Source organism: Cydia amplana, chromosome 16, assembly GCF_948474715.1.
Source record: "Cydia amplana chromosome 16, ilCydAmpl1.1, whole genome shotgun sequence".
NCBI classification, from domain to species: domain Eukaryota; kingdom Metazoa; phylum Arthropoda; class Insecta; order Lepidoptera; family Tortricidae; genus Cydia; species Cydia amplana.
In genome coordinates this window covers 11,904,099-11,931,053 of record NC_086084.1, presented here as the reverse complement: position 1 = coordinate 11,931,053, position 26,955 = coordinate 11,904,099, and the positions used below count along the sequence as shown (strand labels likewise).

General features: G+C 39.9%; 1 protein-coding gene across 1 annotated transcript in view; it reads left to right on the top strand.

Moving 5' to 3' along the window:
• Positions 1–3,727: 3,727 nt before the first annotated feature.
• Positions 3,728–26,955, top strand: part of LOC134655452 (uncharacterized) — a 39,233-nt gene continuing 16,005 nt past the window's right edge. The window contains exons 1-14 of the mRNA XM_063510917.1: positions 3,728–9,912; positions 9,990–10,206; positions 10,285–10,590; positions 10,667–10,800; positions 12,008–12,154; positions 16,545–16,635; positions 17,530–17,625; positions 18,021–18,158; positions 19,349–19,489; positions 20,018–20,137; positions 21,187–21,575; positions 22,152–22,498; positions 23,189–23,378; positions 26,157–26,327. Coding sequence (XP_063366987.1) covers positions 3,866–9,912; positions 9,990–10,206; positions 10,285–10,590; positions 10,667–10,800; positions 12,008–12,154; positions 16,545–16,635; positions 17,530–17,625; positions 18,021–18,158; positions 19,349–19,489; positions 20,018–20,137; positions 21,187–21,575; positions 22,152–22,498; positions 23,189–23,378; positions 26,157–26,327 — 8,534 coding nt within the window. The 5' untranslated portion in view covers positions 3,728–3,865. The remainder of the gene's footprint in view (positions 9,913–9,989; positions 10,207–10,284; positions 10,591–10,666; positions 10,801–12,007; positions 12,155–16,544; positions 16,636–17,529; positions 17,626–18,020; positions 18,159–19,348; positions 19,490–20,017; positions 20,138–21,186; positions 21,576–22,151; positions 22,499–23,188; positions 23,379–26,156; positions 26,328–26,955) is intronic.

Below are 26,955 nucleotides of genomic sequence, written 5' to 3'. Positions count from 1 at the left end.
CCATCTGCAATAATTTTATTTCACACTCAAGGTTGGCAATAATTTTATCCAATTTGTCGACTTCACCTCACATTTGTAGTCCAACTTAACCAAACAGACAACATTTTTTTTAAATTTCCGTCAAAATTGGTTTGCCATGTCAAGTGAGGTAAATGCAACTATGGGATTATTGCGTCTCTCCGTTCTTTCTCGAATACGATTGGTCGAAACGCCCTCTACTATGCAACGTTTCATGCCTGAGCTACTTGGAAATGAAACGTTGCATAGTAGAGGACGTTTCGACCAATCGTATTCGAGAAAGAACGGAGAGACGCAATAATCCCATAGTTGCATTTACCTCACTTGACCTTATTACAGTTATCCTTGCTCTTTCGTTTTATTTTCTAATAAAATTATGAGAACTAATTATGTTAATGTTAATGTCACTATCATCATATTCATCACTCACATAACTTCAGGATTCATCCACCACCAACCACCAAATATTTATCTGACGCATAGGCAACCATCTTGTTCCAATAATAAAATGAGTGCGCTCTGGTCTCTAACCAGTTAGAGTTAGACCAAGTAAAGTCTGCAACGATTTTGATAGCACACGCAGTACGCAGTGCAAGTGTTATTTGTAAGTAATAATTTCATAGAAGTTTGACGTTTAAATAACACTTGCACTGCGTGTGCTATCAAAATCGTTGCAGACTTTACTTGGTCTAACTCTAGATTCGTCTGACGTTTAGTAAGCTTTTTGATACAGCCGAATATAATGGATTTAAAGGGTTTATACTGAGCATTTCCTTCGTTTTTTTAAATACCAGGATCCCGGTATTGCTTTCAAAAATACCGGTATTTAAAAATGCGTTTACAAAGACGGGATCCCGGTATTTCGGGATCTCGGTGTTGGAAGCCCTAGTCCACACGTACACAATTTAATCACCAATTTGCATTCCGTAGATACTAACTTCGGCATTTTTGTGTCCGCACCCTCGCACCTGCTGATTTCATCGGGGAATCAAATTGGCGTTTGCGTCCGCACGGCCTGATTCGATCGGACAATTTCATCCGAGCGAAAAATTGTCTCGTCTGGATTCCACTTTACAACCCTACTAAGGCCCGGGATACACATCTCGGGCCTTAGTGGGGTGGGTTTCGTAACGATTACTTCCTAACTATAACTTAAATATTGGTTAGAATAAGAGCAAATATACAGGGTGCCATTTGAATCGTGATCAGTAATATGTTTTTCTAACTCCATAAACAACGAGCAATTTAATGCCCCTACTCTTACTAAAATCAGACAAGATTTTATTTTTATTTTTTGTAATTTATTTTACTTTTATAAGTGGATTTAGGATATTACAACGTCTTATTAAGATATTTAAATTAGTAAATTAAATCGCTTCTTAGAATCGGAACTGCCATTGACATCAGTTTTGTCATTTGTCCCAGTTAAGCTTTGGATTCCTCCGAAAACGGTGCCGTCATATTACGGCCGCTATATAGCGTTGACTGACACATGTCGCCACCGTAAAGACGGCCGTCTTTTGCGGCCGCTATATGACGGCCGTCATATGACGGCACCGTTTTCGGAGGAATCCAAAGCTTTAGAAATAAAATTTACTTAATTTTTCATTTGAAATACCTTACAAAGCTGGTTAAATACCACATTGCCACTTGTAAAAGTAAAATAAATGACAAAAAATAAACAAAAAAAATAAAAAAATCTTGTCTGATTTTAGTAAGAGTAGGGGATTAAATTGCTCGTTGTTTATGGAGTTAGAAAAACATATTACCGATCACGACTCAAATGGCACCCTGTATAGTTTTATTAAAAATGGGAATTAGAAAGGCTCACTGGAATACCAGATATGTCCTAAAAGCTATTACAACAATAAACAATCAATGCCACCATCTGCAATAATTTTATTTCACACTCAAGGTTGGCAATAATTTTATCCAATTTGTCGACTTCACCTCACATTTGTAGTCCAACTTAACCAAACAGACAACATTTTTTTTAAATTTCCGTCAAAATTGGTTTGCCATGTCAAGTGAGGTAAATGCAACTATGGGATTATTGCGTCTCTCCGTTCTTTCTCGAATACGATTGGTCGAAACGCCCTCTACTATGCAACGTTTCATGCCTGAGCTACTTGGAAATGAAACGTTGCATAGTAGAGGACGTTTCGACCAATCGTATTCGAGAAAGAACGGAGAGACGCAATAATCCCATAGTTGCATTTACCTCACTTGACCTTATTACAGTTATCCTTGCTCTTTCGTTTTATTTTCTAATAAAATTATGAGAACTAATTATGTTAATGTTAATGTCACTATCATCATATTCATCACTCACATAACTTCAGGATTCATCCACCACCAACCACCAAATATTTATCTGACGCATAGGCAACCATCTTGTTTCAATAATAAAATGAGTGCGCTCTGGTCTCTAACCAGTTAGAGTTAGACCAAGTAAAGTCTGCAACGATTTTGATAGCACACGCAGTACGCAGTGCAAGTGTTATTTGTAAGTAATAATTTCATAGAAGTTTGACGTTTAAATAACACTTGCACTGCGTGTGCTATCAAAATCGTTGCAGACTTTACTTGGTCTAACTCTAGATTCGTCTGACGTTTAGTAAGCTTTTTGATACAGCCGAATATAATGGATTTAAAGGGTTTATACTGAGCATTTCCTTCGTTTTTTTAAATACCAGGATCCCGGTATTGCTTTCAAAAATACCGGTATTTAAAAATGCGTTTACAAAGACGGGATCCCGGTATTTCGGGATCTCGGTGTTGGAAGCCCTAGTCCACACGTACACAATTTAATCACCAATTTGCATTCCGTAGATACTAACTTCGGCATTTTTGTGTCCGCACCCTCGCACCTGCTGATTTCATCGGGGAATCAAATTGGCGTTTGCGTCCGCACGGCCTGATTCGATCGGACAATTTCATCCGAGCGAAAAATTGTCTCGTCTGGATTCCACTTTACAACCCTACTAAGGCCCGGGATACACATCTCGGGCCTTAGTGGGGTGGGTTTCGTAACGATTACTTCCTAACTATAACTTAAATATTGGTTAGAATAAGAGCCAACATACCTATAAATTTTAGATTAACGTGACCTAGATAGAAATCACTTTATGAATATGGTGTAGTGTACCAAAGTTTATGTCTACAAATAAAGGCGGCACACAAGGACTGAAAATAATCAGAAAGTCAGCACCGGAATATTTATGATCACGGAATACATTCTGATTATTGTCTATACTTGGTCAAGCACATCTTGTCAGTAGTAAAAGGCGACAACTTTGAAAAATATAGGCGCGAAGGGATATCGTCCCATAGAAAATTTGAATTTCGGGCCTTTTATTACTGACAAGATTTGCTTGACCAGCTATATATCATAATTTTTCCAAATAAAAAAATAGGTATCATACAATTGTCTAGGTAATTTCAGCCCATGTGTGGAGCGCCAAACACATGATCGTTTGGAAAATTAACCGGTTCTGGCTAAACCGGTTTCTGTAATCTAGTTAAGCCATGATATTTTTGGATACAAAAAAAACTGAGTTCTGAAAGAAACTCGAAAACGTGCATTCGATTGTGTTTGAATATGATGTTGGCAACACTACAAAAATAAAGAAAAAAAAAAAAACGTTAAAAACGCCTCTTGCTCCGCGTACCGATACAATGCAATGGCGAATATGGCGATGGCGATTCGAGTTTAGATATTGCTTAACTTAACACCTTGATTTCTTTTTGTTTTACTGCGATTCTATGTGCTATCGTTTTAGCCAATTAGTATGTGACAGTTCTTTACCGGAATTATCTACCATGAGTTGTGTAACGACTTTATAACATGTCTGAAGAAATGGACATGAATGTAAACAACCTCTCCGCTGCCGGAGAGGCTTTTGAGGTATCCCAATCAAATTCCTTGTATTTAGATAATGAGAGTGTCTCCTCTCTTGGCAGAGAGTGCTCGCAGCCTGCTGCCGTAGATGCGGCCGAATTAAGCGATATGTCCATAGAAAACGATCTCGTATCGTCCACCAACAACGAGGATCAATCGCAACTAAGTTACTGCAACCTGGATGTAGGCAGCGAAGTGAACATCAACGAAGATGAGCCAGACGAAACGACTACCACATTTGATCTAGGAAACGAGGCCAACTCGGAACCTAATAGTTCACTTGAAACCGATTATGTCCAAGAACAAAGTAATGCAGTAAGTAACGATGTGGACAACGACGTAGACATAGAGGTGGACGAAACAGTGGAGATAGAAGCGGTGAGCAGCTCAGAAGTATGCCAGCCTACTAGCTTATCTCCTTTGAAACAAGGAAGAGGTAGGGGCAAAGGCAGAGGGAGAGGACGGGGCAGAGGGAGAGGGCGAGGCAAGGGCAGAGGTAGGAAAACAGTACCATTTAATGATTCAACCTCTATTAATTTCGGCACAGACGTTTCTAGTGATATTAGTGCAAATATAAGTTCAGAACCTCTCCCTGAGAATACATTACACTCCCCAAACAACAATATTGACTCAATCAAAACTGACATAAATGGTTTTCATGCATCACCAAGTCAGAGTATGGACATTCCCACTGAACAAGTCCCTGTAACTAGAAAAAGGGGCAGGAAAAAGAAAGAGCCACCTGTTTTAAGTGATACTGGAAGTTTGGAAAGTCCAGAAGTTCCAAGTCCAAAAGTTCCTCGTAGAAGAGCTCCACCAGTTAAATATACTGAAAGCTCGCAAAGTCCAGTAGTTGAAAGTCCAAGAGTTTCCCGTAGAAGAGGTCAGCTAAGGAAAAACACAAGTCTGAATGATATAACTGAAAACAATACAGCAGTCAATGGGAATTCTTTACCTATCCCTGCCAGCTCTTCCGAAATGAAAGACCTTAGTAAAATGGTTGAAAACTTGTCCCAACTTGAAGACAAGTTGCGTAAATTAGAGGACAACCTTTCTAATATAGAGCAATTAGAGGAGGATGAAGATGATGATGAGGAAGACATGTGCTTAAGTCAGCTGAAAACATCAATTGACTGTGAAAGAGCATCTGAAGCCAAGGACCCCATATTGCAAGGTTTGCAAGAAATGCCTTCTTCACCATTGGCTGAACCTGAGGCAGATTTGGATAATGGAATGGATGAAAGTGCAAGTGCTCCTAATGAGCCAATAACCCAGGCTGAGTTCATCAAAGACAATGATACCACCACAAAAGAAACAGATACCCCATTGACAGAAAAAGATAATGTCAGTACAGAAAATGTTACAACAAATAATGTCAGTACAGAAAATGTTACAACAGAAAATATAACTACAGAAAATATAACTACAGAAAATGTAACTACAGAAAATGTAACTACAGAAAATGTAACTACAGAAAATGTAACTACAGAAAATGTAACTATAGAAAATACCACTGCAGAAAATATAATAGGCAATGAAGTTGAAAATAAGTGTATGGATGAGTCACTTCTTGTCGAAGATACTTCTAAGAGACCTAAGAGAAGAAATGCGAGGAAAACGTTAAAATACAGAAATGATGATGATTCTGATGAAGATCCATTTGCTAATGTTGAGCTGTCAGATGATGATGAACCAAGGAGAAAAAAGAAAAGTGGCAGGTATAACTCTGATGATGAATACATACCGGGAAGAAAAGGAAGGACAAGCTCCATAGACTCCTCAGATAGTGCAGTTGGTGATGCACTAGATGAGTTAGAAGAGCTAAAAATGACAACAAAGAAAAGAGGGCGAAAGAAAAAAGATATTCAATTAGGAGAGAAAATGCCCCTTATTACAGAAGTAATTAGCCAGAGTCCTAAGAAAATGTCAAGTTTTACTACAGTTGAAGATAAAAAAGAACCTTGGAGGTTTTCTCCTAATACAGTTGAGGATTTGTGTGATGATACTGAAAAGCAACCATCTGTAAATAATGAAATCAAACCTACACCGCCTCCACAGTCTTCAAATACTTGGGGTTCCAGTAAGGAGTTTGAAAACTTCCTTGCAAAGAAAACACAGGGCACTAATTTGAAAATCAAAAAAGTGTCGAGAATATCAAGCTCATCACCAAGTGTAGTAGCAGTAGTACCTATAGAAATCCCAGTCTTAGAAGCAAATGAAGTTAAAAAGAAAGTAGAAGCATCGGCTCAAACCAATAAAGTTCATACTGAAACTACAAGTACTCAGACTAGTGGGCCCTGCACACTTTCAATGAAGACCAATGTTCCTTTAAATAGTGAACAGTCAGAAAATGCATGCAAATTTCTTACTAGCATTGTGAAAACTACTTCAGAATTAGGAACCTTGATGACTGAAAAGTCTGATGACTTTATTCAAAAGAAAATAAACACAACTAATGTGGTAGACACTTTTAAGATAGATTATTGTGTCAAGAAATCATTTTTACTACTGAAACTTGCCAAACATAATATTATGCAAATGGAAGAGGACTTATCCAATCAATATGAAAAGTTTCTACAAGAAAATGACCTATCATCATACAGGGAACAAGAAAAGAAAATAGAGCCTACACCCAAAAAGGAAAAAGAAGACAGTGATAGTGACTGTGAAATAGTTGGGGAAACACCACCTCAAAAGGTGGAAGTGAAAAAAGAAAGCAAACCCAAATTCAACCCAAAAACAGTATTTTTAAATAAAGAACTTTCTATCAAAATTGCTAAAAAGCCAAGTGAAGAAGTCAAGAGCAATAAAAATATTAACATCAAAGGCAGACACACTGTGTGGATCAGTGATTCGGTGATGGTAAAGAAAGTAAAAGGCCCGCAGTCTTTTTTAGCCCAGGACAGCCGAAATAAAAAACCACCCGATAATAAAATTACAGAAAAAATGGTAAGTGATTTTTTTGAGGATTATTATCGCCAGAAAGCATTATTTGCGTGTGCTCCATTTGTATCCATGGAATGGTCTACCTGGCGATATAACAGACACATCTGCCAATATTTTACTGTTGAACCTGATAATCTTACAAATGGTAATATTTCTAGAACTGAGGAGATTTTCACGGACAATGAAAGTAACCCAAGTGTGAGTGAAAGTGGCAATGAACTTAGTGAGAAAATAAAATGTGAAGTTAGCAAATTGAGCAACCCGACAACACTTTTATCAATTTGTTTGAAGAATCTTCATGAACTCTTTTATCAGACGGAAACTAGTGATGTAAACAATACTTTTTCCATTCCCGAATGCACAAATGATAATAGTGCAGCTCTATTTTATCAGCCCAAAACACTGTTTTCTTCATGCTGTGAGCACCTGAAAAAAAATCAGCAGATTTTGAGGGCACAACAGAAGTTGTTAGTAAATTTTCCCGAGATTGTAACTCAAAATCAATTTGAAAATTCAGATGAAGATGAAGACAATCAAGAAGAGAACATTTGTTTACTAAATGCTTCAAAAACACCCAAAACACTGTTTTCTTCATGCTGTGAGCACCTGAAAAAAAATCAGCAGATTTTGAGGGCACAACAGAAGTTGTTAGTAAATTCTCCCGAGATTGTAACTCAAAATCAATTTGAAAATTCAGATGAAGATGAAGACAATCAAGAAGAGAACATTTGTTTACTAAATGCTTCAGAAATCCTAACCCAAAATATACCCTCTTTGAAAGCATTGTGTTATTCAAAAATAATCAGACTTGACTTTGCAAATAGCATAAAAAGTGATAATAAGACTGTAATGTCTAATAGTGAAATTGATGAAACTGAATATTGTGAAAGTGACTTCTCATGTGATGATTGCAGCCAAGAAGTCAAGTCACTGTTGACTTTGTGTGTTCACGTAATCCAACAAGGCCAAAAAGTTCTTCAACCTAATAATCCAAGTGATTCTTGCGTTAAAGACACTTTCTCAGTTAGATCTCCAAATTCTTTGAAGCATATTGCTTTTAAATGTATAACAAGTTTACTAAATGTATGTCACATAAGTGACACTGCTAAGTCACAAAATGAAATTGTATGTAATTTAACTCCCGATAAAGTAAAAAAGCTGGCTGATATATGCTTTGACATTGTATCAAAGTTGTATGAAGCTGACGACTGTCAAGTAACTGAAAGTTCTGTAGCCCCACCTATAGCACTAACTATAAATGCCATTAATACACTCTCAGAAGAAGCATTCCTTAATATTGAGGAAAATACAAATGATCAAGATAATTCAGATTATTATGAAGATGATGGTGGCAATTTTTATGAGGATGAACCCATGGAACCCAATTATAATGAAGATGAAGATAATGAAGATCGTAGGGAAAATGAAAGTTGGATCTCTAAAGTACAGTTAAAAGAACTTTTGTCTTGTGCTGTAACTGACAAACAAAAAAATGGGTCAAAACCCATTCCTGAAAATGATAATATTCAGGTAGCAACTGAGAATTATCCTCTTATTGCTAATATCAAAACTGAACCGGGTTTAGAGGAGACACCTGCTATTGCTGAGAACTTTGTTCCGATTATTAAAACTGAACCAGATAATTATGTTGATCAAATGACTATCATACCAGAAAGTGTTGTTACAAAAACTGAATCTTTTGATAATGTTGATCCATTACCTGTTGGTAGAGAACCAATTCAAAGACAAAATAGCGCAAGTTTTGATGAACAAAATTTTGAAAATTTTGTGAAGTGTAATAAAATGATACATGCTATTAGCACTTATGAAAATGAGGATGACGAAACATTTAGTCAAAGTGCTTTGCGAGTCCGCAGACAGCATGAACCTGATTCTGATAACGAAAATGACACAAGTATGAGTTTACTAGTACCACATACATTTGAGCCTCTCACTATTGAATCAGCTAAAGGAAGCCTTCTGGAAAACAGCGAGAGTGACAGTGAAAATGTTGGTAAAAAGAACAACAAACGAAAACCTGGTAGACGTAAGACAAAAAAGCCTGAGCCTCCGAAACAAACCAAAGAGGTACCCGCAAAAGAAAATAAAGAAGTTCCTTCAAAAGAAAACAAAGAAGTCCAGTCAAAAGAAAATAAAGAGGTACAGTCGAAAGACAAACCTATTCCTGTTAATGAGCTAGCTATACTTACCAGACGAATGCGAGAACGAATTAGACAAGAAGAGAAAAAGGGCGAGTCATCCGACTCGGATTCCGAAAATGTGGCACAAACTTCAAAGCACGAAAAAGAAACAAAAAAAGAAACGAGACGTTCCCGATTGGCTGCTAAAAGTAACAAGCCTGTGGATGATGAGATACAGTGTAATAATGTAGATTCAACAGAACAAACAACGGATACTACTGCCAATAAATCCAAGGATGAAACTGGAACAAATTCCAATGAAGATAATAAGTTCACTGGATTTAGTGTGGTTGATCAAAATGAAATTTCTACATATCACAAATACGTTAAATATGTCTATGACCAGATTTTACCAAAAGTAAATGAAGAGGCTGAATTGAAAACTACAGAAGAAAAATCAAATAAAGATGAAAAGACAAAGAATGATGAAAAAGAGACAGATGACATAATAAATTCACAGGAACCAATAGAACTTTTAGAATGCACACCTACAATGCCAATATTTGAAGAGGATGAGGCTAAACCCAATCGAAAACCTACCACAAAATCACCAGGCAAAAAGAAAGAAGCTAAACATGCTAAAGAAGAATCAGTAGGCAAAGACAAACAGGATGCTAAACATGATAATAATGCAAAAAAAGAACTATTTGGCAAAGAAACGGAGAAAAGCGAATTATTCACTGAACGCAATGGATGGAAGTGCTATCCGATTCTCAGTACTGATACAAAACTTTATGAACAAGTTCCCATCATTCCCTTGGAAAAATTACCAGAATCTTTTGTTCAGACATATTTTGAATATCAAGAGATAGCGGTAAAAAGCAAAGACGATGAAGAAATTGACAGGTAAATATAATTACGAATATTTACCTTGTAAATTGGTTTTGAATGGTCAGATTTCATTTAAATTGTCTTTATTGCAGATTGATAAACCTTCAGTCTTTGAATAGGTTATCTTTATCGAGTGTTAAGAAACCTAGAGTTCGCAAAGAAAAAGTGGCAGGTGAAGAGCAGGAAAAGTATTCTCAAGATGATAATGAACGACCGGAAAGTCCTGCAGACGCAGACGCAGGCCATTACAATGAATTGTTACCTTCTGAAGATGAAGGTGATAACTACGAGGACGATTTTACAACACCAGTAAGCATTTTTGACGAAGGTTTGCTAGTATAAACACTTTCATTTAATATTAAGTACTAATGAACTGTTTTATTACAGGGTCCAGATGCTACGGAAAACAATATGGCGAAAAATTTGCTCATGGATGATGATGATGATGAGGACGACACACCACTATCTAACAGAAAAGTCAAGAAAGAAGTTGATGGTGATGCCACTTATAAAAAGAAGAGGCCTGGGCCGAAATCTAAAACAGTTAATATAAAACAGGAACATACAGACACGTTAATGCTTACTGCAGACAAGATGATGAACAAAGAATTGACACTTTTACATGCGCCAGTAGTTTTAGATGACGATAATGCGAAAACACCTATTAAAGGTCCCGTTACAAGGAACAAACCGGTACGTACAGTTAAATTTAACTATGCTAGCATAACTATTGATTATATTTTAATTTTTATTGCTTTTGTTTTTCCAGAGAAGTGGTACAAAGAGTGGTGGTAAGGGAGATCGAATAAAGTCCGATGATTCCTCATCAGAGGAAGAAAAACAATGGGTTAATACTAAAGAAAAACTTCTAAAAAGAATGGGGAAAAAACAAGAGACTGCAATGTAAGTTTGTTTACATTACATATGATGCTACTTTCCCGAACTAGTGCGGGAAGGAGCACTTTCCGTGCGTATTTCAAAAGTTTAAAGTGCCATATGTACTGTAGAACCTTGTACGATACACGTGCGAAAAGGAAATTCGCAAATCGTGTCGATTTAAAACACTCCCTTCGGTCGTATTTTAATTTATCGGCACTCGTTTCGAATTTCCACTTTTCCGCACTTGTATCGTAATAGTACATTATTGCAGAGGCCGGGAAAGGGCAATTCGTGGATGAGTTTCGATTTTGTCGGACGACGCGAAGCGGAGTCCGACAAAGAAGACGAATCCACGAATTGCTATTCCTGCCGAGGCATATATAGTGCTTTTCTCCAAACATGCGAGGAAATAAGGTAAAATAATAATTATTTAAGCATCAAGCATGACTCAAATCGAACCTTCACATCAAAAATGTCAAAAACAATTTCCATTACAATTTCCTCTAAAATTAATTTTTAAAAGTTAAGGGCACAAAGTTATTCTGCCATTCAGTACCATTCAATATTCGTTCATTCAATATAATTGTGCAATATAGTTGGTCAAACCAATTTGTCAGTCAGTAAGAACCAGGAAAACTATACCCATCCTTTTCTTTTGGGTACTAGTACTAGTGTAAGACAAAGATAGTATGATTCTCTCTGTCTATGTTTGAAATGAGAAAGTCCTTTGACAAACTATATAAACTTTATGTACACGGATGAGATCCTTAAAAAAATATAAAAATAATCTTTGATTTTATTAAGCAGTATTCGCACGATCATACACGAGCACAACGGTCTTGTAAGAACGAGACAAGTAAGGTCGTTTATCTTACTATCTCACTCTATCCTATAGCTTGAAATGATAGCTGATCGGGTCGTGTAGACGCGGCTCGCGGCTTTAATAATTGGCTGTTTGCGTTTTTTATTTTTTTTAAGTAAAAAACACTACAGTAATAAGTTATTACTGTAGTGTTTTTTTCATTCCCGTCCGCTAGAACAGGACAGCGATAGTTTGATTTTTTTAAATTAGAGTTTGACAATAACGTAGAACTTCCTGTACTATTTTTGCTACAATAAGGTGAACATTTCCGAGCATATTGGAGAAAATAACTATTACTTCATAGTAAATATTGAGATACACTATTTCGCAAGTGTTTCATGCATTAAAGTAACATGTTTATATTTGTAGGGAAGACGACGCTAAGCGGGCTAAACTCGTGAGCGAGTTCATAGAGCGACGGAACACAAGCGATAAACCTTTGATATTGAACCATAAAACTCGCGGTCCATCCAGACGTTCTAGAAAGAAGATGTTGGAAAGGCAAAAACAGATGAGGTAACATAATTATAACTTGTTTTCATGTTTTAACTCCTTTTTTATTATTAAAAATATGAAGAGGGGCAAGTCCCCTGGGCATGATGGGCTTAGCATTGAGCATCTGCAACATGCCGGGCCACATCTGCCCAGGGTTCTTGCCATGTTCTTCTCACTTAGTATCAGCCATGCTTACCTAACACCCGATATGATTCGCACTGTGGTTGTCCCTATTGTAAAAAATAAGACAGGTGACATAGCGAAGCTGGCCTGTTATATATTGACATGTGTGGGTAGATAAGCAGATCTGCGGGTACCCCCAGTTCGGTTCTAGCCAGCAAGCCAGCACACGTACGTAACATTCTGGCGACGGGATTTAATTCGGAAATAGACTAAAAGTGCATTAAACATAGTGTTTGAATGTTTAAAAGTGTTATTTAGTGTGGTGAATAAAATGGTGGTAAAATTTTGTGAATTTCATATGGACAAAGACAATTGGAAAAATTACGTGAATAGGTTCGACTATTGTTTGCTCGCGAATAGTATTCAGACGGATGAGTTAAAAAAGGCGAATTTCTTTGCAGTTTGTGGTCGTGATTTATATGATCTCGTTGAGTCGTTAATTTCACCGAAAAAGATCACAGACATAACCTATACAACGGTAAAGACCACGTTAGACGATCATTTTAATCCAAAACAAAAAGAGATAGTGCAATCGTATAAGTTTCATATGAGGTGTCAATCGAGCAGTGAAAATATAAAAGAGTACGTGGCTAGTTTGCGTAAATTGGCTATAGAGTGCAATTTTACCGATTTGGATCGTACGTTGCGCGACCGGTTAGTATGTGGCATTCGTGATAAAGATATACAAAAGCAACTGTTGCAACAGACAACGTTAACTTTTGATCAAGCGGTAAAATTAGCGTTAACGGCTGAAATGGCGGCGACGCCAGAGATATCACCCAGGATGTTAAGATGGGCTTTATTGTTAAACTCGTACGATTACGAGTTACAAATGTTACAATATGTTGAAGGGAAAAAATTGGGAATGCTGATGCCCTAAGTAGATGGCCCGGTCCTGAAAGCAGTGGAAAAGAAGAAGAGCTGCAAGAGGTGAATGTTTTGTTGCTCAATGAGACACCAGTGGAGTTACAGATGACGGCTAAGGATGTGGCTAAATTGAGTAAAACCGATGGTATATTAGCAAAGGTGATGTTCTGGATTAGGAATGGTTGGCCAAGTACAGTAGAAGAGAAATATAGAGATTATTATGTAAGAAGGGATGAATTAACAGAATACAATGACTGTATATTGTGGGGAGGTAGAGTAATTGTGCCTCAAAAGCTACGTGAAGGCGTTCTTCAAGAGCTCCATAACAATCATGATGGTATAGTTATCACCAAAGCAATGGCAAGGAGTTATTTCTGGTGGCCTGGTCTCGACAGAGATATAGAGAGCTTGATAAATAATTGCCAAACTTGTAAGGAAGTAAGGAATATGCCAGCCAAAGTGACTCACAGATGGATTACCCCACCAAAGGCTTGGTCTAGGCTGCATATTGATTTTGCAGGGCCTTTCATGGGCAAAGTTTTCTTAATATTAATTGACGCTTACTCAAAATGGCCGGAGGTCAAAATAGTTAGTGACCAAAGTTCAAGTATGGTAATTAATAAGCTAGATGAGATATTTGCTGAACAAGGGCTGCCAGACACCATAGTGAGCGATAACGGGAAAGCGTTTACGTCAGAAGAGATATGTCAGTATTTTAAACAGAATGGTATTAGACATATACTGGTACCTCCATATCATCCTGCGTCTAATGGACAGGCAGAAAGAACGGTCCAGACAATAAAATTGAAGTTAAAAAAGATGTCACATCTCCCATGGTCAACCAGACTGCAAAAGATATTGTATGGGTTGCGGACTACACCCAGTTCTATCACCGGTAAAACACCCGCGGAACTCCTTAACAATAGACGTTTCCGAACTAAATTTGATAGGCTACACCCTCTTTCGATTCAAGAAAAGGAGACAGAAGATATCCAGGAAAATGAAACAAAACGTGTGAGAGAATTTAGAGTGGGAGAGACAGTCTGTTTCAGGAACTATAGAGCTGGGCCGAGATGGTTAGAAGGGACAATAGTCAAAAGGATTGGAGTGTTAAGATATAAAATTAAACAAGGAAATAAATTATTTATTAGACATGTCAACCAAATGCTTGGTTTTACTAGAAGTGGCACAGAAGAAGAACCACAAGCGGAAATCAAGGCAAGTAATAGTAAAGAAGTTCAACAAGGGGAAGAAGAAAGAGAAGATGAGGGTTTTGGCACATTAAGAATCCCTCCACCAAGTCAGTGGGCAGAGATGATTGGTGTTAAAGGTCCAGAAGAGTGTGTAGTACTGGATTCGGATGATACAGTGCCTAGAAATGAACTGAACAGTAATAAACGACCCCGGTCAAGTGAAAGCCCACCGTCCAGCAGACCATCCTTGAAAAAGATAGCTCTTCAAGAATATGGTAGTACAGACATTGAGTCTGATAGTGTAGATGATGAACATTATAGTGCAGATAGCCAATAGTTAGGTAGTTACTAAATAATAACAAAGACTATGAAAGCATGTTAGGGTATTAGTGAACAATATAGTTTAAGTGCATAAACAGTGTAGTGCAAAACTGACTTTAAATATTGAATTCGAAATATAGTGAAGTGTCATCTATCCAGAGGGAAAGGCATGTTATATATTGACATGTGTGGGTAGATAAGAAGATCTGCGGGTACCCCCAGTTCGGTTCTAGCCAGCAAGCCAGCACACGTACGTAACATGGCCAATTATAGACCAATTTATCTAGCAACTGTGGTGGCTAAAGTGTTTGACGCGGTGCTTGATGCTCAGCTTGATAGATATATACAAATCAGTGATGCGCAGTTTGGGTTTCGACCCAAACTATCTACTGAGAGCGCGATACTGAGCCTCAAGCACACCGTCGAATATTATACACACAGGAAGACTCCTATATATGCATGTTTCCTGGATCTCTCCAAGGCGTTCGATCTGGTTAACTATGAGCTCTTGTGGGCCAAGTTAGAAGAGGCGGGGGTCCCTATGGATATTGTGCATATACTTAGGAGTTGGTACTTGTGTCAAGTTAATGTTGTCAGATGGGGAAAAGACATGTCAGAGGAATACAGGTTGGAGTGCGGAGTGAGACAGGGTGGGAGAACGTCTCCGAAGCTCTTCAACCTGTACATAAATGCTCTCATCGAGGAACTCAGCAGCATACATGTCGGCTGTCATATTGGCGGTGTATGTATGAATAATATTAGCTATGCGGACGACATGGTGCTGTTGAGTCCCTCACCGGGAGGACTTGAAATATTGTTAAAACTATGTGAGAAATATGCATGTAAACATGGCCTCAGATATAATGCTCTTAAAAGTGAACTTATGGTTTTTAAGTCTGGGACGAAAAGTCCATCTCTTGTACCACCGCTATATCTAAATGGCACACCCCTTAAGCGAGTGACATGTGTCAAGTATTTAGGCCACTTACTCAATGAAAATTTGCGTGACGACGCAGATATAGATAGGGAACGTAGGGCGCTGGCGATAAGAGCGAATATGATAGCACATAGGTTCAGAAGCTGTACGGCTCAGGTCAAAATTACACTCTTCAGAGCCTACTGTACCTCTCTTTATAGCTGCAGCCTATGGGCTAATTATTCGCAAAGATCGATCAGCGCCCTACGGGTTCAGTATAACAACGCCTTCAGGGTGCTGTTGCGTCTGCCACGCTTCTGCAGCGCGTCAGGCATGTTCGCGGACGCGCAGGTAGACAGTTTCTCTGCTACAATAAGAAAGCGTGCCGCCGCGACGCGTCGCAGAATGCTTGACAGTAGCAACAGTATCCTGAGTGTGATAGCGGGTAGGCTCGATAGTAGCTATATGCAGCACTGGTCGAACCTGCACTGTTCCTTAGCTCCCTATGAAATGTAGTAGGTAGATAGGGTAATAAGTTAATTTTAAGTACTAACATAGTCTAATTTACAAGCTCCTGCATGTACATGTTCGACTAACATATTATGGATTTTTTGTGGTCCGAAATAAATGTTTTTTTTTTTTTTTTTTTATGCATTTGACAATTTTTTTAACAAAAGCATGAAACAAACAACCCAAGCAAAAAAAATACTGTAACTCGTATGTAAGTCTGAACTACTTTAGGACAATATTTTCCAATGTTCCATCGTCTAGCCGCCCAGATGTCAAAACTTGCCAAGATAAATGGAATTTTGAATTGTCAAAGTAAAGATCCAAATTAGCATAGAACGGGAGACCTTTTTATAGGTCTCTAGAGGCTATTTGTCTCCAAGTTGCCGAATACCCATAACCCATGTCTCTCCGATTATTCCAGAGTGCTGTCGTACGAGCTACTCGGAGAGGCGGGACACGCATCAAAAGGGAACTCCGCAGCATATTTCAAGGGACGGCGTAATATTAGAAAGGTATGCTCTACTCCAGCGGTCGGCAACCTTTTAGCAGCCAAGGGCCACATAGTAGTTAACGAAGTTAACGCGGGCCGCACTTTGTTAATATTTACGACTTTATCAGACATTGTCGTTTGTCAATATTACATACAAAATAGCCAGGGAGGCTCGCGGGCCGCAAGTGACAGGTTTACGGGCCGCGGGTTGCCGACCGCTGCTCTACGCTAAATAGTAAATCATATTTTTTTTTAATATTCAATTAATATTTTAAAAGTGCCCTTGTGGCCTATTTGCTGAATAAATGTTGATGTTGATTCTGAAACATTGTTAGCACCCACAAACGCCTATAACCTCCTTTGTTGATAGAGTCGATAGATAGACAGTAAGACAGTGGTAAGTCGCTAAGACAGAACTTAGTAACTCGCCAATTTCCTCTGTTTACGCATGACACGCACACGTACACAACTCGAGGCTGAGCGGTGAATGGCTCAAACCCGATAAGTATGTCTGCGTGCGTAATCGGCAAAGTCATAAATTCAGTTTTGTTTTAACCTTTTCGACGCCGTGTCAAACAAAAGCTGTCACGCTGACGCCACGTCACCGAAGTGTCAAAACTGAAATTGAACTTTATGCATATGCACGTAGGTCTATGTTGCTCTGTGATATGTGACCGATTAATCGGTCTTTGGCGTTGAACCTACGGTGCGGATATATCAGTCATTGGCGTCCAAAAGGTTAAGCGACCCTACCTCTATCTATCTGTCAACTCTGTGATTTTAACGCGTTTTTTGGGACAGCAATTGCCTCGACATCTGTAATTCACGGGTTCATATCCTGTACGAAACAAACTATTTATTTTCCGATTATTTCCAGTTCAATTAAGATGTTAATATATTTTTATTTGTGTTTTAGGTCATTGATAAGAAATCCTTGGCCCGGAGTACTGTGATAGCTAATATGGAGGAATTCGAGAGAAAGCGAAGACTGAGCATGAAACAGAAACAACTGGTGGGTTATAGACTAGTACTACTGTATAGGTAGCTTTGCAAAAATACTAGATTTGTTTTAACGCAGTCATGAAATCAGTTTTGACACCATTTTTCCTGGATTTTTATCGATTTTCTCACAGCTATTACTTTAATTTACATTTTTAATTATTAAATGATTTGAAAAATAAGGTTATAACTGTTATAAGAGTTCAGTATTCCTAAACCGAGCGCAAGTGACAGCGGCATTCTAAATTAATTCCTAATGCAAAGTTTAAACGGTTAAATTTCAAGTATCTGGCGGAAGTATTGCCGCGCGTCCCAGATTTCTTCAGTCACTCAAATTAAACATTTAAATTATACGAATAAGGTTCAATTTAGAGTGCAGCAAAACGTTAAACCATACGTTAATTGCAGGAAGAAATATTAGGGTGCGAAGAGGGCGTAAATGTCATAGTGACTAATGACGAGGTCTGCTTGGAGTACGACTTCAATGTAGGCCAGCCTGCGGTCACTGTGCATCCGTTCTTTACCAAAGTTATGAAAGCGCATCAGGTAAGTCATTCAACAATATAATTTTTTGTATAATGGGGTCTGTTGCGTAACATTTTACAAGTCACAATACAAGTTGACGTCTGTTTCAAATTTATTTTATTAGAAAGAGACTTCCGCTTGTAATTAAATTTGTAAATTCTACAAGCAATAAGACCCTTGAGCCTTGTAATTCAGTAACAAGTTTTATGGAAGATCTGTTAGATCTGGACACAGACAATCCAACCTCTAGACATAGCATAGTCGCGGTACCCCCTCTGCCACACATACGGTAGCGTTACTCCATCTTCGAGTCAATCCCGTGCCGTGATTGGTCCGTGTCTTTGAACCGACCAATCACGGCACGGGATTCGCTCACCTCGTCCCCCCGCACCCCCGTATTTTTGGCAGCATCGGTTTCATGAAAGAATTGGCCTAAGCTCAGTCTAGAGGTTGGATTGTCAGAGGATCTGGATGAAGCTCCGGATGATTTCATACAGGTTGTATCGGGATTTCTAACCAACTAATCAACATTTAGATATGAGCATCAAATCATTAGCGGAGGGACGTACATTTTGACATTGGTGGAACTCGAGAGTCACGGAACACACGCTCCAAGCGTGCACGTTCGACACTGACGCCGACCGTCGTAGGAACATTTCGATACTCTAGTTCACAATCGTACTAATTACGGACAAAATTTTGTAATTAGTACCATAGTGCACAGACATAAAGTTGTTTTTACAACCAAATTTTCCGCGCAATTAGTAAGACTAAACTAGGGTATGTTTTTACTTACAAGCGGGCAGGCAGCGCCGGCCCGAGCACTCGATCAGGGTAGAGCGATATTAAGTTTGGCGCTCCCAGTACAGTATTAGGTTCCGTAGTTACCCGTCCGTTTTTTCTAGATGTGTGTTTTCACAGTATTTGCCATTTTGGCGCCCCCCTACCATTAGGCACCTCCTACCATTAAGCGCCTAGAGCGGCCGCTCCACTCGCTCTACCCTAGGGTACCTACCGGATCTAGATCCGGCCCTGCGTGCAGGTCGTGGCCGAGACGTAATGGAGTCGCGACTTCTAAACTCAAAAATCTTTTTAAGTTAAGATTAGTAGTTAAGATTAGTAGTTAAGTTTAGTATGTAATACAATGTCTTTTTACTGAAATAAACAGTTTAAATTTTAATTTTTTTTTAAACCTGTCTTTTAATTTTCAGTACGAAGGTGTCAAATTCATGTGGGATGCTTGCTTTGAAAGCCTAGAGCGCGTCCAGTCAGGACATCCAGGCGGCGGCTGCATACTGGCTCACTGCATGGGACTCGGGAAGACCTTACAAGTCCTAGCCCTGTTACACACAGTAAGTAATTTGTACTTTATCTGCTAAACACATTCAGTGCCGAAAACCCTACTATCGGGTATTTTATGATTTCGTACCGCTCTCTCCGTCTTGTTTACTTTTAACAACCTAATAGTTCTGTCGCGCTCGCCCGAAAATTCAACGAAACGTTCAACGTCGTTGATCACTCAAATATCGACTTTACTGCTTCACATTTGAGTTTAATTTACCGTTAACATCCAACTAAAAGCAGTCACACGAAACTTCGTTCGTTGAAGAGCGATCAACGGTTGAAACAAATAGTTCCTTGTGAATCAACGTCCACTAGATGCCCGTTTCTCAAAAGTTTGAAACTTGTAATACAAGTGGAAGTCCCTTTCTAATAAAAGCTGTCAAAAACTAACATCCGCTTGTATTACAAGTTACAAGCTTTTGAGAAACGGGCCCCTGATGCTTTATTAACAAATGACAATCGACCAACTCGCACCTCTTGTTGCCTGCACAGAACATTTTAGCCGTTAATGTAATCCATTTGTTTTATTTCCGTAGGTATTAACGCATCCAGGCGTGGGCATGCGACGCGTGCTCGTCTGTTGCCCGCTGTCGACGGTGCTGAACTGGGTCGACGAGATACACAAGTGGATCGGACCCGTCACGGACGAAATAAAGGTAAAACCATATACATACAGTCAGCAGCAGAAGTTTAGCAGCGGGCGAGGTGTTCAAAATGAAGTTGACGCGACTTTACAGTTAAGAGAATAAGAGCGTGTCAAGGTAATTTTGAACACCTCGCCCGCTTAGCTTCTGCTGGTGACTGTACATACAACTAAATACTGAGACGCGTGAAGCGGTGCCTAAATTCTGTAGCGGAAGTAGACTGGATTGTGAAACGTTAGCACGTGACTAGGTAGTTACGGGGCTATACAGTGCCATCTACTTCAGCTGTCGAATTTGAGCCGATAATAATTTGCACTGCTTTACGTTTAAGTATGATAAAATACCAGTTAATTTAATGATTTAGAGCGTTTTCAACATTTAATAGAATAATTTCAATAAATTATATACATTTATTTTTTCAAGCCAAATAAAATGAAACGGAAGCTACAGGTAATATTATCAATAGTAACATATATCTCTCTCCTTCTTTGGCTGCCTTCCTTGTCTTCCACTTTGTCCTGTTTGACGTGTCTTCACATTGCACTCAAGATCTTTCTTGATTGAATCCATGTATGTCCCCTTCGGCCTTCAGTATTCAATTATTGAATTTCTAATTAGGCAATCTAATAATACGAAGTCGTTACCTAAACACACTACTGAGTCCTATAATTCGAAAAATATGGTTATGTCGAAGTTTTTGCAAAAAAACCGGTTCCCTGATTCAATAAGAGGTTAGACGTGGTAAAAGAAACTATGGGTCAAAAAAGGTATTAAAAAGTAAATTAAATGGTAATACTAAAAATAAAACTGTTGCATAAATAAAATTAACTTAAAAATACTTCGTATAAGGACTTTAATCATAGGGTTTCGTTTACCCTAAGCCAAAAACTATATGTCTCTTACCTTACCCCACCTGACCTTATGTTCAGGAGGTATCTTTACATGACATTTTCTTTCGACCACCATTTACTCCTTCACAGCTTTATTCACTACGAGATAACGAATGATAACTAAAGAGAAAAAAAAAAATTAAAATATTAAAATTAATTCGCAATTCACAGGTTTTCGAACTATCAAAGCTAAAGAAAACCTACGAGCGAGCGTACCAATTAGAGGACTGGTACAGCGGAGGCGGCATTTTCATCATCGGCTACGAACTGTTCCGGAGTCTGACAACCCTGGACGCTGAACTTGACGACATCAGACAAACTATCATAGACAAGATACGCACAGCCCTACTCGACCCCGGCCCCGACATAATAGTGTGCGACGAAGGGCACTTGTTGAAGAACGATTGCTCGGTACTAGCGGTGGCTATGAGCAGGGTTGCCACTCGTAGAAGGATTGTGCTGACGGGAACGCCGATGCAGAATAATTTGAGAGAGTATTATTGCATGGTGAACTTTGTTAAGCCGAATCTGCTTGGGACGTACTCGGAGTATTCTAACAGGTAATTATACATACATTTTAAACATCATTAAATCGTCGTAGACACTATTCTGTCGCTTTTAAGTTTGAATCATGATGGAGTGGAATAAGAGTCTTATAAAATGAAATATACAAATATTTGTTGCCAAGCGGACCCCAGGCTCCAATGAGACATGGCAATAAGTTGGGACAACCGCTAGTAGGACGTAGCCAAGGCCTCTGGAGGCTTTTGGTTAATAATTTATATTTATTTTAGTTTATAATTTACTAGCGACCCGCCCCGGCTTCGCAGGGGTTTATTATACATAAACCTTCCTCTTGAATCACTCTATCTATTAAAAAAACCGCATCAAAATCCGTTGCGTAGTTTTAAAGATCTATGCTTACATATAGACATTACAGACAGACAGACAGCGGGAAGCGACCTCGACTTTGTTTTATACTATGTAGTGATATACGGATATATAGTTATACGGTGACTACTTGAGAAACATAAATCAAAATATTGAATGAAATCATTGGATTTGTTCCATTGGAGTTGAAAAGGTAAATTGTTAAACCAAAATTTAGTTGTCCTAATTTCTTGAGTCATTTTCAGATTTGAAAACCCCATAATGAACGGCCAGCACCGAGATTCCGTAGTCGAAGACATAAAGCTAATGAAGGCCCGTACTCACATCCTTCACAAAGTCTTAGAAGGCTGCCTCCAAAGGCAGGAGGCCTCCGTACTATACCCTTACCTACCAAAGAAACACGAATACACGGTGTTCATATCTCTGACGAAATGCCAGTGTGACCTGTACAAGCATTACCTCAATGCGTGTGCGAACAAGAATAAACAGAGTATATTGAAGGACTTCCATACGTTGCAGAAGATATGGTCGCATCCTCAGGTGCTGCACAATTTCAATATGAAAGCAAGGGACGAGAAAATGAAAATTAAAGGTAAGAAAAATAAGAGATTTTGACTAGTGGCGTAACTATAGCAACTTAGGCCGAATGGGAGTAATGTACCTGTGCTCACGGCCTCTCGGTCAAATTGAGGTCCCTCTCAGGGCATGGCCGCTTTGCTACCCTATAGTTACGCCACTGATTTTGCCCTAGTAAAAGAGAAGCGATATAGCCAGTTTTTTAGACTCGTTGGTAAAGTGTGCTAAAAAGTCTGCTTTACCGATACATTTCAATGTCTTGTATCTTCTATGCTACAAAAAACCGGATAAGTGTGAGTCGGCTCGCCCACCGAGGGTTCCGTACTTTTTAGTACTTATTTGTTGTTATAGCGGCAACAGAAATAAATTATCTGTGAAAATTTCAACTGTCTATCACGGTTCATGAGATACAGCCTGACAGACAGACACACGAGACAGACACGGAAGTCTTAGTAGTAGGGTCCCGTCTTCTCCCTTTGGGTACGGAACCCTAAAAACTATATTTTTTAGCGATTTGATCCCATATTAAAAGATGAGTTGAGATAATTATTGTACTTGTTCCGTATGCTTTATATATATAATAAATAATTAAATATCAGGGGAAATCTTACACAGATCAACCTAGCCCCAAACTAAGCAAAGCTTGTACTATAGCTGCTAGGCGACGATATACATACTACGACGACGATGTTTTTTCTTGTGACAGCCGAGAAGTTGGAAGACGACCTCGCGCGCGAGGACCTGACCGCCAGCGAGGACATGAAGCCATCCAGCACCGACGTGTGGTGGCTCCAGTACCTCGAGGGCGGAGACATGTTGGAGCGGCTCGAGAGCTCCAACAAGTTCATCACCGTCTTCAGGATCCTGGAGGAGGCCGTTGCCTTGGACGACAAAGTGTAAGTCACAGGAGTCCCTTTGTTTCCCATAAAGTTTTAAGTCATAATGACGAGGACCTGCCCGCCAGCGAGGACATGAAGCCATCCAGCACCGACGTGTGGTGGCTCCAGTACCTCGAGGGCGGAGACATGTTGGAGCGGCTCGAGAGCTCCAACAAGTTCATCACCGTCTTCAGGATCCTGGAGGAGGCCGTTGCCTTGGACGACAAAGTGTAAGTGACAGAGGTCCCTTTGTTTCCCATAAAGTTTTAAGTCATAATGACGAGGACCTGACCGCCAGCGAGGACATGAAGCCATCCAGCACCGACGTGTGGTGGCTCCAGTACCTCGAGGGCGGAGACATGTTGGAGCGGCTCGAGAGCTCCAACAAGTTCATCACAGTCTTCAGGATCCTGGAGGAGGCCGTTGCGTTGGACGACAAAGTGTAAGTCACAGGGGTCCCTTTGTTTCCCATAAAGTTTTAAGTCATAATGACGAGGACCTGCCCGCCAGCGAGGACATGAAGCCATCCAGCACCGACGTGTGGTGGCTCCAGTACCTCGAGGGCGGAGACATGTTGGAGCGGCTCGAGAGCTCCAACAAGTTCATCACCGTCTTCAGGATCCTGGAGGAGGCCGTTGCCTTGGACGACAAAGTGTAAGTGACAGAGGTCCCTTTGTTTCCCATAAAGTTTTAAGTCATAATGACGAGGACCTGACCGCCAGCGAGGACATGAAGCCATCCAGCACCGACGTGTGGTGGCTCCAGTACCTCGAGGGCGGAGACATGTTGGAGCGGCTCGAGAACTCCAACAAGTTCATCACAGTCTTCAGGATCCTGGAGGAGGCCGTTGCGTTGGACGACAAAGTGTAAGTCACAGGGGTCCCTTTGTTTCCCATAAAGTTTTAAGTCATAATGACGAGGACCTGCCCGCCAGCGAGGACATGAAGCCATCCAGCACCGACGTGTGGTGGCTCCAGTACCTCGAGGGCGGAGACATGTTGGAGCGGCTCGAGAGCTCCAACAAGTTCATCACCGTCTTCAGGATCCTGGAGGAGGCCGTTGCCTTGGACGACAAAGTGTAAGTCACAGGGGTCCCTTTGTTTCCCATAAAGTTTTAAGTCATAATGACGAGGACCTGACCGCCAGCGAGGACATGAAGCCATCCAGCACCGACGTGTGGTGGCTCCAGTACCTCGAGGGCGGAGACATGTTGGAGCGGCTCGAGAGCTCCAACAAGTTCATCACCGTCTTCAGGATCCTGGAGGAGGCCGTTGCGTTGGACGACAAAGTGTAAGTGACAGGGGTCCCTTTGTTTCCCATAAAGTTTTAAGTCATAATGACGAGGACCTGACCGCCAGCGAGGACATGAAGCCATCCAGCACCGACGTGTGGTGGCTCCAGTACCTCGAGGGCGGAGACATATTGGAGCGGCTCGAGAGCTCCAACAAGTTCATCACCGTCTTCAGAATCCTGGAGGAAGCCGTTGCGTTGGACGACAAAGTGTAAGTGACAGGGGTCCAGTTGTTTCTCATAAAGTTTTAAGTCATAATGTATTGTTTGTAATATTATCATCACTACATAGTATAAAACAAAGTCGCTTCCCGCTGTCTTTCTGTATGTATGCTTAGGTCTTTAAAACTACGCAACGGATTTTGATGCGGTTTTTTTTAGTAGATAGAGTGATTCAAGATGAAGGTTTATGTATAATTTATTAACCCGTGCGAAGCCGGGGCGGGTCGCTAGTTAGTCATAAAACTGATTTTCGTAAGGATCTTATAGATAGGTCAGGTTAGGTTTGTTTTATGGCAGTCCTGAAAAGTGACGCGTTTCTGAACCAAATGAATTATGACTAACGAAAATGCGGGCAAACAATACATTATGACTTAAAACTTTTTGGGAAACAATAGAGACCCGTAAGTGACATCAAGTAGGCTTAGCACTATTGCGTCGCGACTCGCGACAGTATCTCGCTCTTGAGATAGACTACCCGTCCCTTTCTAGTTAATACAGTTACAAAAAGACGGGTAGTCTATCTCGTGCTGTCGCGGCGCACACTTGTAAAGCCGTGTACATATTTTATATACGGAATCGAATAATTATGTACCTGTTTGATTATCTATGGCTTTGTACATTTGTAGCTATACTGTCAATCTTTCAACTGTACAGTCAGCAGCAGAAGTTGCTAAGCGGGCGAGGTGTTCAAAATTACCTTGACACGATCTATTCTCTTAACAATAAAGTCGCGTCAAGATCATTTTGAACACCTGGCCCGCTTAGCAACTTCTGCTGCTGACTGTACACCGAATTCGGCGAAGCCATTTGATTGATTTAAATACTTTTCCAGAATACAAAAAAAAACATTGTCTTACCACGGGTGCGTAACTCTTAGCTTCGGGCAAACTCGGCTCCGTTCGGCTCAGCATTGCTCCGAGTCCGAGCAATTAGGGTTGGCATTACTTGACGTCCCTTTGCGTGCACGACCGCAGATAATGACTTGAATTTTGACAACTAAAAGCCGAAAGGGATAGTGCGATATATTAGAAAGGGACAGCATGATTCGACCCTGAACCGCTGTCAAACTTCGGTTTTGTAGGAAGTTTCCTTTCTGTAAGGTAGTACTATAGATGGTCAAGCAAATCTTGTCAGTAGAAAAAGGCGCGAAATTCAAATTTTCTATGGGACGATATCCCTTTGCGCCTACATTTTTCAAATTTGCCGCCTTTTTCTACTGACAAGATCTGCTTGACCAGCTATATTTATTCTGTGGTCTTCTTTACTTTTTTTCTTTTTAAACAGTTTAATATTCTCGACGTCGCTGATCACCATGGACTCGCTGGAGTACTTCCTGAAGAAGATCAACAAGTGGAGCCTCGGGCAGGAGTACTACCGGCTCGACGGCTCCGTGCCGCCCGAGGTGCGCCAGAAGTGGTGCCGCGAGTTCAACGCCGACCACAACTACAAGACCAAGTGAGCAGTTTGTACAAACACCTTTAAGCGGGCATTACATTATACAATTTGCAGAGCGCTAATTAAGTGTCGCTAGGCGAGATAAAAAAAGCGGCCAAGTGCGAGTCGGACTCGCCCATGAAGGGTTCCGTATTTAGGCGATTTATGACGTATTAAAAAAAACTACTTGCTAGATCTCGTTCAAACCAATTTTCGGTGGAAGTTTACATGGTAATGTACATCATATATTTTTTTTAGTTTTATCATTCTCTTATTTTAGAAGTTAGGGGGGGGGACACACATTTTACCACTTTGGAAATGTCTCTCGCGCAAACTATTCAGTTTAGAAAAAAATGATATTAGGAACCTCAATATCATTTTTGAAGACCTATCCATAGATACCCCACACGTATGGGTTTGATGAAAAAAAAAATTTGAGTTTCAGTTCGAAGTATGGGGAACCCCAAAAATTAATTGTTTTTTTTCTATTTTTGTGTGAAAATCTTAATGCGGTTCACAGAATACATCTACTTACCAAGTTTCAACAGTATAGTTCTTATAGTTTCGGAGAAAAGTGGCTGTGACATACGGACGGACAGACAGACGGAGAGACAGACGGACAGACAGACGGACAGACAGACGGACAGAC